We start from the raw sequence: 14,923 nt of genomic DNA, 5'->3' as shown, positions 1-14,923 counted from the left end.
TTGTGTTTTGGACATTATACAAGGTGTGTTTAATCAACCCCAACCTTCCCATAGATTTATTTTTCTTTTTTTTTAAAGGTATATATTCTTTTTTTTTTAAAGATTTTATTATTTATTTATTTATTTTTTTAGAGAGGGAAGGGAGAGAGAGAGAGAGAGACATCAATGCGCAGTTGCTCTGGGCCATGGCCTGCAACCTAGTCATGTGCCCTTACTGGGAACCGAATCTGTGATGCCTGGTTCGCAGCCCACACTCAATACACTGAGCCATGCCAGCCAGGGAGATAGATTTATTTTTCATTCACTTTGCACTGAAACTATCCTGAGCAAAAATTATTTCATACACTTATAAAATAAAAACAAAACATTTGTCCCTCTTGATAGGCCAATCTTTTGTCGATGTCTCAAAATATAAACATTTTGGAAGACAGGAACACAGGAGTTCTTTTTTATCATTGCTAAGAACAAAGTGTTCAAGCCTTTGGTTAACACACCCTGAAAATAGTCTTAGAAAAGTAATACTAATTTAAATGGTTTCAATGGCTTTAGTCAAACAGAATAAATTTCACATATTAAAGAGTTCTAAATGTTTATAAGAAATAAAAATATATTTAATTAAAGTTTCATTAGAAACATAAGCAGGAAATTGACTTTTAAAAATACGGGCAACTAGAAAATACAAATACATGAATTAGTAGCTTGGAGTAAATATGCTGAGCTGCTGCCTGTGTTGCATGATTTTATAGCCCACACATCCACAGTCTTCCTAATCCCAGAGATACCTTCTTGGGGGATTTATTTATTCACATTTCAAAAGCTTTTCTATATTCAGGATTTAAAAATATTTGGTCGGTAAAAACTGGAGAAGGGGAAAAATACTATACTTTTGTCTTTCAGCACCCCATGAAGAATTAAATAATTGATGATAATTTACAATGTTTAATAAGCATAAGAGCATTATTACAGGAAGACAAATACCATATGATATCACTTATATGTAGAATCTAAAAAAAATACAACAAAAAAACAAAGCAAAACCCAAGCTCATCAGTACAGAGAATGGATTGGTGGTTTTCAGAGACAGGGGAAGGGAGGGAGAACAAAATGGATGAAGGAAGCCAAGAACTACCAACTTGTAATTATAAAGTAAATAAGTCATACAAATATAATGTACAGCTTTATAATGTAGTTAATAATGCTGTGTGTATATTCAAAAATTGCTGAGAGCATAATTTAGACGTTCTCACCACAAGAAAAAGAATTCAGTAACTATGTGTGGTGATAGATTTGTTGTGGTGATAATTTCACAATATATACAAATACTGAATCACTATGTTATGTACCTGAAAGTAATATAATGTAATATGTCAATTATATACCAACTTAAAAAAAAGAAAATAAAGAAATTGTGTATCACCTTTGAAGTTAAAAATAAATAAAAATATTTAATTGGAGTTAAAGCATTATTACAGAAATAGTGTTGCAAATACATTGTAACATGTTTTACTTTACAAAATACTACCACATATGATCTCATCTATTCCTCACAAGAACTATGTACCTGGCTTATGAATGCTGATTAGATTTTTAAAATGTGAAAGGCATACTTCGGAAAAGGGAAGCAGGGCAGAGAAGGCACTTAGGAAACACCTAAGGTAATAAAAGCCCATCAGACAATTATTTTCAAGGCTGGCATTGAAAGCAATCTCTAATTGCTTTACTCTTGCCCTTTTTTTAATGACATCATGATGCATCATGCGTAATAAGTACTTCTATAAAGTTAAAATTAACTGAAATTTTTATATATGCTTCTAACAGGAGAAAATTGAACTAATGATTGACATTCCTCAACTGTGTTTTAAATGGTATTTGAGGCAATCTGAGTTAATGAATGCTTATTATATATGGCTAATTTTTTTTTCTACAAGGTTACCACAGTATTTTCAAAACAAAACAACAACTACAACAGAAAAGTTAATGTTAACCTTCACTTACCAATCTTTAATAAAACACCATTGGGTTAATGTACAACACTGTTAGATTTTCTACAAGTTGATGGAAACATTTATCTGTAGACCTTGAGTTCAGTGAATATCCAAAAATGCCACTTCAACAAGGAGCAGCTACATCGCCTGACTAAAGTTAAAATTCTTTTTCAAAACGCTGCATGATTTATAATTCAATTTTACCACTGATTTTAGTTGAAATAATAAATAAACTTACTTTAAAAAAGAAACAGTGAATTCAGAATTACAGCGCAAAAGGGACATATGAAACCACTATCTGGTTAATGAGCAATGACTTTATATTGCTTGTAAATGTAATAAATTCATTAGAAGTCTCTGTTAAATTACTTAGTGATAAAAATAAACATCCCTTTGATAAAAGCAGTCTTGTATTTTTGTGTCCCTTTTTTAACATGCACTCATTAAGAAAAACATAAAACTTATTCATTCAGCAAATATGTATTAAATGAATAAAAACACCTTCATATGAATGCCAAGGTAGATGCATACAAAACTGTGGCCTATAACTTAAAACCGAACTTGAATTTTTTTTGATAAATGCAAAATCAATTGCATTTTCTTCTGCTCCCACTGAAAAACCTGTGTCCTGAATAAGAAATATCACAGAACCATTAAGGCACCAGAACCAAAAATATTGTTTAGAAGGGTACTTATTTTAACACTTGGCTGGATGTACTTATTCAATATTTTATTTTTAATAACATAACAACACAAACTTGTTTTCTATACTATTTGCCTAAAAATAAACACCACTGTCATTGAAAGAAATAGGCAATCTATTCATCAAAAAGTACCAATTATTCATAGGAGGTCCTTTGTAAGATGGAGAAATATCATTATTTATGCAAGACTTTATTTCTGTTATGACAACTTTCATTTTGTGATCTGCTACCACAGAACCTGGAAGCCAATCCTTTTTGGGAAAGACACTGTTACCATGGCATGCTTTTACATATATACATACACAGGTATATGTATTAAATTTATATATAAATAACTGTATCCTAGAGGTTTATACACCTTGGCTCTATCGGCCACGTGTCAGAGAAAAAGGACTGAAATTTCAAATTCCAACTTCTTATATGAGTTTTCAAAATTTTTTTTCATTAAAAAAATAGGTCACATAGTGCTTTCCAATATACACTCAGAATTTGAAAGAGTTGCTTTTCCACTATGCCCATCAGAACTGTGGGACTGAATTAACATCCCATGCATAGACAGGCTTCTTTTAGAAAATAGTCCACATGTGCTCGGTGAGTTAATATAACAATAGTATTGCTTTAATTCTCCATTCAGGGAGTACCTGTGCCTTGCTCTGGGTCTCTCAGCAGGCAAAGTGAGAAACTTACTTGGCTTTGAATGTGCTCTTTTAGATGTGGGCCCCTCTGTGACAGAATCAGGAGGTCGACTAGCTAACTGCAATGCAGTTGAGTTGTTCCTGTTAGTGTTTTGGGACTCAACATTTGTGACAGCTTCGTTCTGTGGTTCGGTACTAGGCTTTGTGCCTGTCTTTCTTTTCTGCTTTTGGGACACAGACGTGCTTGAAGTCCAGGTAGGAGGCAAAGCAGAGGTAGTGGTAGAGGAGTCCTGACTTGAACAAATTTCTGAAGATTGCATCACATTGTCATTGGCAACTTTACAACACTGAGAATTCTCTTCATGTCCCACAGCTTGTTTGGACATGGACTGGGGCAGCATTACACTGCAGCCTTGCATTTGAGCCCCATTAGTTTGAGAGTAGACATTGCTGACCTTGGTGACCTTGTGTTGCCCATTATTGTTACAAACCTTATACCGGATCATGAGAATGATGATGAAAACCAGCACAGATGCCACAATTATTCCACCAATAATAATAATCATGGTGCCTCCCAAAAACTGGGACTGCATGAAATGACATCGCACGTAATCCTGTTCCGTAGTAAACTGGATGCAACCCACAACTCTTGTGGCAGTGAGGGAAGTGATGCCATCATCATATATTGCCAAGACACACAAGTCATACATGGTTCCAGCAGCCAGGTTATTGACAAGAAAAGTTTTGCTCGTAGGAGGTATCATTCTGAGGGACAATGGAATTGTGTTAATATTCAAAACAAAACAAAACATATATACATACAGAGTCATTATGACTTCAGTTCTGTTTCATTTCAGTATTCATTCAGATAAGCTCAATGACAGGTATAAAATATGGGAAAATGTTCAAATCGTGTATTTCCCCAGTAAAAATGGCTAACAGTTACTGTTGGATTCTGCATTATATTAAGGGTGCCTGCACCATGCCTTTGACGAGCTTACTAATTACATTGCTTGGCAAAGCAGAACTCCGCATAAAAACCACTTCTAAAAAATCATTTATGACATACTGCTTTTGAAAGGTGTGACTATGACATTATCTCACTACTAAACAAATCCATTTAGCACTTACAACACCTCTGCAACTAAAAGCCAATTTGAAGGAATGGAAAACACTGACAATCACATGAGAAACCAGAATGGAACCCAGTAAAACTATCTTTAAAAACTAAGATAATTGCTAAGATTAAAGTACTTTACTTCTTGATGTCTGCCCTCTCTTAAACCTTCAACACTGGGTTCCCTGTATGTTTTTTACCTGAATGAGTTTGATGAAAATGCATGAGTAACATTGCCCTGTAAACATGGACAGGGCGAGGCTGTTGACCAGACAGAACATGTGCCCCTTGCCTTCCCCACTGAAGGATGATGGATTTACATTCAAAACAGTTTCTAAAATTTGATGAGTTTAGAGATATCTCTGAATCTATTATATCACAAAAGTCTTCTGTGGAAGAGTATTTATCCGCTAACTTTTTTTAAGTAGCAACTTAAACTATGACCTAAACTAATATCTATTGTGGAAAAAGGCTTGAAACTCTATTTTTACCCTGAAAGGGAGTTGTTGTTTTTTTTTAACTTGGCAATGCTAATCTGTTACACAACCTAAACAATACCATCTAAATGTACCAGGGCGCTCTTAAATCAGAGTATGTATTTGTGATTGAGATCACTACCATTTACTGAGTGATGATAAATGCCAGGCATAATTAAGCATTGCATAAACATTGTAATTTAATTTTTACAGTCACTGCATGAGATAAGCATTATCAAAATGTTATACATGACAAACATTAGGATCTAGAATTCAAGCCATTTCCTCAAAGTCACTTAGAATTTACTTGTCATGGATTAATTAACATCTTAGAATTTAGAAAATGGAAACTAACTTATTTCACAGAATAAATGTTTAAAATACGTAGAATGTGCAGTAGCTACAGGAAAGTGAGGAGCTAGAGGGGGTTGTTTGTCTTTCACAGTATGTAAATATCCCATTGCCCAGGTGAAGAGATGAGTATAACAAGACCAAAACTACTTTATGCTAATATAATGCATCATAGTCTACATCCCATACTTTTAGTAATAAGAGATATTAGAGATCATTTATTTTAATCTCTTCCTTTTAAAGATGAGGAAATTAAAACTCAGCCAGGTAGAACCTTGCCCAGGATTGATCACGTGGTAGCTGGGCCAGGTTTGTTTTTTTCTACCAGCTCAGGTTCATGTTCAAAATTTATCTCATTTCTACACATGAGTGAAAATGAAATTATCTTCAAGAATTCTCATAGTGAGTTAATGTAATTTTAGAAAAGGCAAATACACACACACACACACACACATATGTGTGTGTATATGTATATATATTTCAAAGCCATGATTTTGCATTGCTTCCTAGGATTAATAAGAATCTATAATCAAGAAAATTATATGGAGAGGTAGAAAAGTATATTTCCCACTAAAATTGAACAAGATGTGACTATAAATCAATGAGGCTGAACTTTAGAAAAACATACCAGAAATTATTTAGTCAGATGTAAATTCTATCAATGTTGTTACAGGAGATTACATACTTAACTCCAGTGATACTCTCACTGCTCAAACTATTTATAAAGTTTCCCTTTGGAACTGCTTTAAGAACCAGTGTATATGAGACAACACACGCACACACAGAAGTCAGTCAATCAAAATATCAGTCTCATTATTTTATAGTTACATCATATCTTTGGCCAAATATGGTAATACCCATCTTGATCACCCACCTTATTCACAAGACTTGGCTCCAAATGGCTTTTGCTTGTTTCCAAAATTCAAATTCACCCTCAAAAGACGATGATTTGCCACCACTGAGGATATTCAAAATAGTGTGACGAAGGTTCTAAAGATAATTCCAAAAGTATTTTTGAGCAATGGCAGCATCATTGGGATAATGGTATAGCCTCCCAACGTGACTTCCTTGAAGGAAAGAACACTCATATGGATGTGTAAGTTCTGGTATGTTTTTGAATTTTTAAAATAAATCAATCTTGTTCTCTGATAGTCACATCTCTTAGATGGGGGTGGGAAGTAAGCATAAAATTAAACACAAATTTGAACTCTAAAAATAACACCATTCAAAATAGTTCCCCACATGTATTCATCTTTCACAATGTTTACATTATACACTTAAAACATGGAATACTATAATTACAATACGGAGGAGCGCTGCAATGAAAAATTATCAGAGTGCCTTAACAAGGCCTACACTACAATAAATGGTAAGTTTAGAGATTTGCTTAATTTTTCTTACCTGTAAACAAGGGTGTCATCATAAGTACCATTGTACTGGATTTGAAACATTCGTATTCCAGGGATATTTCTTTGAAAATTAAATTTAAGTAATGCCGTAGATGATGTTGCTTCTGCCACCACAATCTTATCTTGACTCATTTTAGTATCACCATTACTACTGCTTGCATTAGAGCCTGACTTAGTAGAAGTTGAGATATCTGAAGAACCAGGATCAGGCTCATGGATGTGGTTTGTACTGTTTAGCAAGTGAGGGAGCTTAATTATATGAAGATCCACTGTTTGTGTTGCTTCCCCTGCAGGGTTGGAAGCAATGCAGGTAAAAGCACCTGTATCCTTTACAGTTGTTATAACAATGTCAAGTGTTCCATTATCATACACCAGAGATCTCGTTGCATTTGAAATAAGCTTCCCTTCAGGAGAAATCCAGTGAATTGCAGGTTCAGGGTCTCCCCTGGCTTTGCACCTCAGGGTTGCCCTTTGACCCTCCAGGACTCTCATCTCATGTGTATGACGAGTAATGAGAGGAGGCTCACACAAAAACTCTTCCTCAGGAATTGACCAAAAATAGCGACCAGTTAAAAGTGCTGGAGAAGCACAGGTCTCCAGGTCATCTTCTCTGGACAGACGCCTCAACCACAACAATTCACAATTGCAATGCAAAGGATTTCCACCAAAACTTAATGCAAAAGTAGATGGGTTTATGATTCCTGAGGTCACTAGTACCTGAGCTCGCTGAAAGAGAGGGTCAGGTGGCAGCTTCTGCAATTTATTGGATGTTACATCTAGCCGAGTCATCTTGTGCAAGTGGGAGAATGTCCCCTTAGGAATATTATCGATCATATTGTGGTCCAGACTAAGGGTGTGCAAGCTAACCATCTTCTCAACAGCATCCCAAGGGATTGTTTCTAAATTATTATAGGACAGATCCAGCTCCTCAAGGGCAAAAACATCATCAAATGCTGTAGATGAAATTAAAGTCAGCTGATTATTGTTCAATATCAAATGATGGAGGTTGGAAAGCCCACTGAACATATCATTTGTAATTTTAGTCAATCTGTTGCTATTCAAATGCAATGCCCTCAAATTTCGTAAGTCGGCAAAAGCATGAGGTGTAATAAAACTTATTGTATTCCTGGACAGAGTCAGGTCCACCAAGCTGGTCATATTGGCAAAATCTTTCCTTTTGATATTTGTAACAAAATTGTCTGCCAGCCGCAGTTCCACAGTTCTTCTGTCAATGTTTGGAGGAACAAATAAAAGCCCTTTCTTGGCACAAAGGGTTGCAAGATTAGGAGACAAAATCTGACAGACACAACGCTTTGGACAGATCTGAGCTCTCACTGCTATGCCAATGAAAAACAGATAAAAAAGGAATTTTTCCATTGTAGATCAGATTTAAGAGCCTGTAAGAAAAGACACAAAATGTAGAGTTAGTATTCAATAATTTGACCAAAGTTCATATTCCTAGTAGATTAGCCTTTTTAAATTCAAATTGAAGTACAGAAGTGATTTATTCATTTGTTTATTTAACAAGTATAGAATATTTTCTCTTGATTGGAGGATATAGTGGACACTAGGATGCAAAATACACTATTCACAGCTTTGTAGGGTTTAAAATCAAACAGAAAAGTAGACAATAGATTATTATAGTTCTGTGAATTCAGTGCTATTTTTGAAATATGGCTGAGGGACTTCATGGATACACAAAAAAAGAGATATTTAGCCCAAATGGAGTGTTCAAGTTCTGGAAAACTTCTCATAATCCCCAAACATAAGTTCAAATGCTTAAAAATATATTTAAGGATTTGCAACTATTTCAATTTACTAGCCTTAGTACCTAAGAGACGATATTTGAAATTGTTAAACCTGTGGCATTATATTTGAAAATAATTAATTTTTGATTAAATTTGTATTCATCATTACAAATTCTCTTGAACATAGTACAACCTTCACATCCTAGCATTAATACAGAATCATATTCTCAAAAATAAAAATGCTGAAATTTACTATGAAGTCTCTGAGCAATAAAAATTTTATTTGATGTAAACATGGATTTTTGAAGATAATTTATGGGAAGTAGTTATCAGTGTTAACATATATCTTTTTGGACTCACTGTTAAATGAGTCCAAAAAGATATATATTAAATTTTCTTTTTCTTAAAATCTTAATGCATTTACATTTATCCAAATTTAAATTGAAAAGACTGACAGTTTCATTTTCTAGTTTTATCGTAACTATTTGCTCTTGAAATTAATGCTCAAAAATAAATATACTAACCCATATGGTTAAAACTTCATATAAGTTACATTTAGTTTTAAATGCCAAAAGGAAAAGTAGCTGGATAAATCATTAAATTTTTAATTGAACAAATATGAAATATGGAGTTATTCTAGAAATAATGTACCTGGCTTTCTAAAAAGAACATATTATTATAGGTTCAATTTACTTTATGCCCATTTTATGCCATATTAAATGTGGTTTTAATGAATAAGAATTGCCATTGACAAATGAAATGAAGTTGTACCCTCTGTTCATGATAGAATGACTAGTACTAAAGTAGCTTTTCCAAAATAAGTGGAAAAAAATAAAAAGACATAAAACTACAGTTTCCAGATATCAGAAAAAAAGAAGCACAGAACTGTGATCCTTGAGAAAAGTGAATTAAAAAAAAATGAACACTATCATTGCTCCTGGAGGCACCTTCTAATCCACAGCACAAAAGGGAAAGCAAGGCCAAGACCAAACATTAACAGTCTTATTTATTGAAGAGACAAGAGATGGAGTGCAGAGTAGGGTGGTTTGAATGTATGAGGCAGAGAATCAAACAAGGTGAGTAACCAGAACTCCAGTAATCTCCAGGTAGAAATAGGGGAATAAATACTAACCATTATGAAACACTGATTAAAAAAGCAAAAGATGAAACTAAATTTGAACGAAAACTCAGTGACCTGTGGACAAAAATATGAAGAATTCAAACATACATAAAACTGCAATATCAGAAGAAAGCTGTAAGGTAAAAATTTATTTGAAAAATAATGGCAATTTTTTTCAAATTGGTGATAAAAAGTCCCAGCAACCCATTAACCTAAGTTCAAAATAAGAAAAACCATAGCAACACACATTATAATTATATTGAAGATAACTAAAGAAAAAGAAAAAATAAATGTAAATACAGTCACATAAATAAGACACATTATAACATGATAAGTGAACAAAATAAAAATAATGCCTGATTTCTAACTGACTTCCTTTTGGAAGTAAAGCAAAATGGAAGACAATAAAAAATACTTTCATAGCACTTCAAGAAAAAGGAAAGCCTGTCAACTTGGGTATGTTTTATACATTCATAAAAGATAAAAGTAAAATAAATAAACTCAGTTTGTCTCTCTCTCAGTTTGAAAGAAACAAACTGAAAAATTCATCACAAGTAGAATGGTACTATAAGAAAATATAAAGGAATTCTCCTCAGAAAGAAAATTATATTCAGTGGAATCTTGAATCTTTATAAATGTTTGAAAAGCAACAGAAATTGTATATCTGTGTATAAGTATAACATATTTTTGCTGTGTTTTAATGTTCATAAACAGTACTTCTGGTAAAGATATAAAAAATTACAGACCAACATTCTTACCCTCACTATTAAATAAGCTGGATAAGCTACAAATCGTATATGCTTTTAAAAATAACATCATAACACTGAGGATGCAAATAAAGTTAAATGAACTATATGAGATCTGTCTGGAAAGTATCCAGCCATGCACTATGAAAAATAGAGACATTTATTGAAGAAGATACAAGATACAAGAAACATTATACACAGGAGAGTGATGCCTCATTCCCTTCCAAGTAGACACTTCAATGTCTCACACAGTTCTCCCAATGCTATCGGCCGTTCTGTTCTATTTTTCCTGAACCTCATTGACAGTATGAAATCTCTTCCCTTTCAAAGGTGATTTTAGTTTTGGGAAAGGCCAGAAGTCACAGGGCACCAAATCTGAGCTGCAGGGGGGCTGAGTCATCTGGGTGATTTGAGGTTTTGCCAAAAAACTCTGCACAAGACTTGATGCGTGAAGTAGCATACTGTTGTGATGAAGCTGCCAATCGTCAGTTGTCCATAAATGTGATCTTCTGAATCATCCCAGTAGTTTCCACAGAGGAATGTTCAAGCTTAATGCAAATTCTTAAATTAATGTTCGAATACAGTTGTCTCCATTTTCCCACCACCAGTTTCCCCCACTTGACCCATCCCCACCTCCCACCCTCAACCCTACCCCCTTTGGCTTTGTCCATGGGTCCTTTATACATGCTCTTTGAGGACCCTTTCCCTTCTTTGCCCCCATTATTTCCCTCCCTGACTCTGATTACTGTGAGTTTGTTCTTAACACAAAAATTTGATGCACACTTGTTGCTCTACTTGCTCAATTATTTTGAATGTGATGTCCACACAGAACATGTACTCACTCAAAGGAGGTCTACTGCCCCCACTGACTAGTACAGTGAAGTCATCATTGTTCACACATGCTCATTCCAGTCCACTTTCCTTGTCTGCCAGGTTGCATCGATGTTGCACAAACAATTCTCATTATATTAACAATGGATGGACTTTTTCTGGACAGACCTTGTATTCCAGAAAGTGACAGTCTTTTATGAAAGGGAAGAGATCCATGGATGCCCTCCTATTTTCCCCACAAACAGAAAGGTAAATAGGAAGACCTACTGGGCATAATAAATTGGGGGGAGGAAAAATCAGCTTGGCTTTTAAAAATATGTTTTTAAGATTTCATTTATTTATTTTTAGAGAGAGTGGAGGGAGAAAGAGAAGGAGAGAAACATCAATGTGTGGTTGCCTCTCACGCACCCCCCTGCTGGGGACCTGGGCCCACAACCCAGGCATGTGCCCTGACTGGGAATAGAAGCAGTGACCCTTTGGTTCACAGGCTTGTGCTCTATCCACTGAGCTACAGCAGCCAGGACCTTTTAAAAATATATATTTTTAAATTTTATCCTCACCTATGGGCATAGTTTCATTGCTTTTAAAAAAAGAGGAAGGAGGAGAGAGAAACATCAAACCTACCTTTCAGTTATGGATGGGATGGCACTCAAATCACTTGAGCCACACTGGCCAGGGCTTTTAAAAATATTTTTAACACTTTATTTTGTAGAGCACTTTTAGGTTTACAACAAAATATACAAAAGGTACAGAGATTTCTCATCTAATAACTGCTCCCACATATGGAGAGCCTCCTCCATTACCAACAGCCCCTACCCGCATGGTAAATTTATTCTAACTGATGAATGTAATTTGACACATGGCAGTCATCCAAGGTCCATATTTACATTAGGGTTCATTCTTGGTTTTATACATTCTATGGGTTTGAACAAATGTGTAATGGCAGATATCCACCATTATGGAGTCATACATAGTATCTTCACTTACCCCCAAATCTTCTGTGCTCTGCCTACTCATCTCTCCATAGCCCATCTCTTCCTGACAACCATAGGTCTTTTTGCTGTCTCCACAGTTCTGCCTTTTCTATTATGTTTTTCTATAGTTGGAATCATATAGTATGCAGCTTTTTCAGATTGACTTTTTTCACTTAGTAATATGCTTTTAAGGTTCTTCCATGCCTTTTCATGGCTTTATACCTCATTTCTTTTAGCAGTGAGTAATATTCCATTGTCTGAATATACCACAGTTCATTCATCTACTCACCTGCTGAAGGACATTTTGGTGCTTCCCAGTTTTGGCAATTATGAATAAAGCTTCTACATACATCTGTATAAAGTCTCCTGTGTAGATATGCATATTTAGCTCCTTTGGGTAAATACCAAGAATATGATTGCTGGAGTATACAGTAAGAGAGTGTTTAGCTTTGTAAGAAAGTGCCAAATTGTCTTCCAAAGAGGTTGCACCATAATTCCTACCAGCAATGAATGGGAATTCCTGTTGTATCACATCCTCACTAGCCCTTGGTGTTGTAATTGTTTCATATTTTGGTCATTCTAATAGGTGTTGTTTGTTTTAATTTGCATTTTCCTGATGACATATGATGTGTGGTATCTTTTCATATATTATTTGCCATATCTACATTTTCTTTGATGAGCTGTCTGTTAGGGTCTTTGGTCCATTTTTATACATATTAATTGTTTTTTACCTTAAATGTTAAGGCTTCATTGTATTTTTTGGATAAGAGTTCTTTATTAGATGTGTTCCTTTGCAAATAGTTTCTCCCAATGTGTCTCGTTTTATTCTCTCAACATAGTCCTTAACAGAGCAGAAGTTTTTAATGTTAATGAAGTTCAGCTTGTCATTTCTTTCATGGATCATGTTTTAGGTGTTGATGTGTAAAAAGGCATCACCAAATCCATGGTCATTTAAGTTTTATTATATTATTTTCTAGTGATTTTATGGTATTATGTTTTACTTTTAGGTCTCAAATCCATTTTGAACTGACTTTTTCAATGATCTAAGGTCTGTGTTTAAATTCTTTTATTTGAATGAAGATGTCCAGCTGTCCCAATACCAAGTGCTGCAGAGACTATCTTCGTTCCAAAGCATCACCTTTGCTTGACTGTCAGAGACTTCTCCTTTAGTTATGGGCAACTATTTCTGGGCTTTCTACTCAGCTTCATGTATCTATTTGTCCATTCTTCACTAATACCACTTTGTCTTGATTACCGCAGCTCTCTGGTATGTCTTCAAGTTGAGGAGCACTGGTCCTCCAACTTTGTCTTATCCTTCAATATTATGTTGCATTGACTATTCTGTATCTTTTGCTGTTCCACATGAATTTAGAATCAGTTTGTCAACTTCCACAAAATAATTTTTGAGGTTTAAGAATTGTTTGTATCATAAGTCCTTTATCAGATGTGTCTTTGTAAGTAGTTTCTCCCACTCTCTGACTAAGGATTCACATCTCCTAGAACTGCTGTAAGTAGACCTTTGGTAATATGACGGTAAGGTTTAGAGTGGGGGCACATGTTATGTCGTCTTATAACTAGGTCTCAGTGTTTTAGTGAACCAATGACTCTAGACTGTGAACTTGATGAGAATTTCTGTGTTTCCCTCCCCCTCTCTTTAGGTGAAACAGAATGGTTATAGAGGGCTGGTCTAAAGCATTTCCCTTTTTCTTCATGTTAAGCTAGAACTAGCTGGAATTAAGTCATTTCCTCCCCTAGTGAGTTAAGCTCAGATAACACCACAGCAGTTTAGGCTCTACTTAATTTGTTTCCCCTGAAGACAGGCCTTGTTAAGAAGTACATAGTGCTCTAAAATATTTAAAAAGGGTTCCTTTCTTTCTCTCCACTGGAAGCAGGAGCAGATTTTTATCTGATATTCACTGTGGGAATCGGGGGGAGCTCCTTTAGGTAAATCTCAACATATTATGGTCTCCTCCCTTATAACTGGGTTTCCCTGAAATTTTTAGTTCTCCAGGTGTCTGTACTGAGTCTCCAGCAATTCACCCCAGAATTTCAGGTTTCCTCCTGCCACTGGTTCCACAGTATTTGCTGCTCTGGCTTTGCTCCAGTCAGATGGGGCTCCCAGTATCTGCCTGCCTGTCTTTCCAATGTTGGGGCAATGGTTAGCGTATGTCTTCTCCTCTCTTGTGGATCCAAAAAGAATTTTTTTCATTTTTATTCTTTTGTCTTTTTATTCAGTTTTTCAGTCTTTTCAACATTTTTACTGTTATAGGGGAGAGGTGACCTCTAAGTTCCTTAACAAGTGAAATAGGAAGCCAGAATTTTAACCAACTTTTAAGAACCGCACGTAGGCTTGTATAAGAAAATAAAATCCAAAAGTGCCCCAAATTGAGGCAAGGAAGTGTCTCCCCATTTCATTCTTATATGTTTTCACTGAGTATATGGGGGTCCTACCTAGAAAAATACAAGGATGGAAAGAAAGCAGAGACATATTGTGTACTTGCAGATAAAAAGCAATAGAGATGCAAAGAGAAATTAAATTGCATCCTCCAGGTAACCTAGACTTCCACCTTTGGAAGAATGGGTAAGAAACGGGCCTGAAGGAAAAAACTTAGTCATTCAGGGCTTTCTGCTACAAAAGACTGAGAGAGGGGATAAAGAGCTCACCTCCTTTCTAGAATTGATAACATTGATCCGAAAAGGCCAATAAACCTCAAGCAGTATAAGCACAAATATAATCATACCTAAACACCTAAGAGTCCATTGCTAAAAATACAAACAGAAAGACAAAAATTATAAAGGAAGCAGAGGAAAAGGATATTGCATACGG

General features: G+C 35.2%; 1 protein-coding gene across 4 annotated transcripts in view; it reads right to left on the bottom strand.

Annotated features, from left to right (window-relative positions):
* The window catches only part of LRFN5 (leucine rich repeat and fibronectin type III domain containing 5), a 295,021-nt gene that overhangs the window by 12,074 nt on the left and 268,024 nt on the right, over positions 1–14,923 (bottom strand). For 2 of the 4 annotated variants that reach the window (XM_045848570.1, XM_045848567.1), the window contains 2 exons: positions 6,670–8,074; positions 3,147–4,089 (listed from right to left, as the gene is read on the bottom strand). In XM_045848570.1, the coding sequence (XP_045704526.1) occupies positions 3,147–4,089; positions 6,670–8,054 (2,328 nt within the window). In that variant the 5' untranslated portion in view covers positions 8,055–8,074. Of the gene's footprint in view, positions 1–3,146; positions 4,090–6,669; positions 8,075–14,923 lie in introns of those variants that run through there. The other 2 variants (XM_045848568.1, XM_045848569.1) reach the window with 2 other exon arrangements.

Source organism: Phyllostomus hastatus, unplaced genomic scaffold (genome assembly GCF_019186645.2).
Source record: "Phyllostomus hastatus isolate PE091 unplaced genomic scaffold, TTU_PhHast_1.1 phas_contig_62, whole genome shotgun sequence".
Taxonomy (NCBI): domain Eukaryota; kingdom Metazoa; phylum Chordata; class Mammalia; order Chiroptera; family Phyllostomidae; genus Phyllostomus; species Phyllostomus hastatus.
This window is presented reverse-complemented; position numbering and strand designations above follow the sequence as displayed.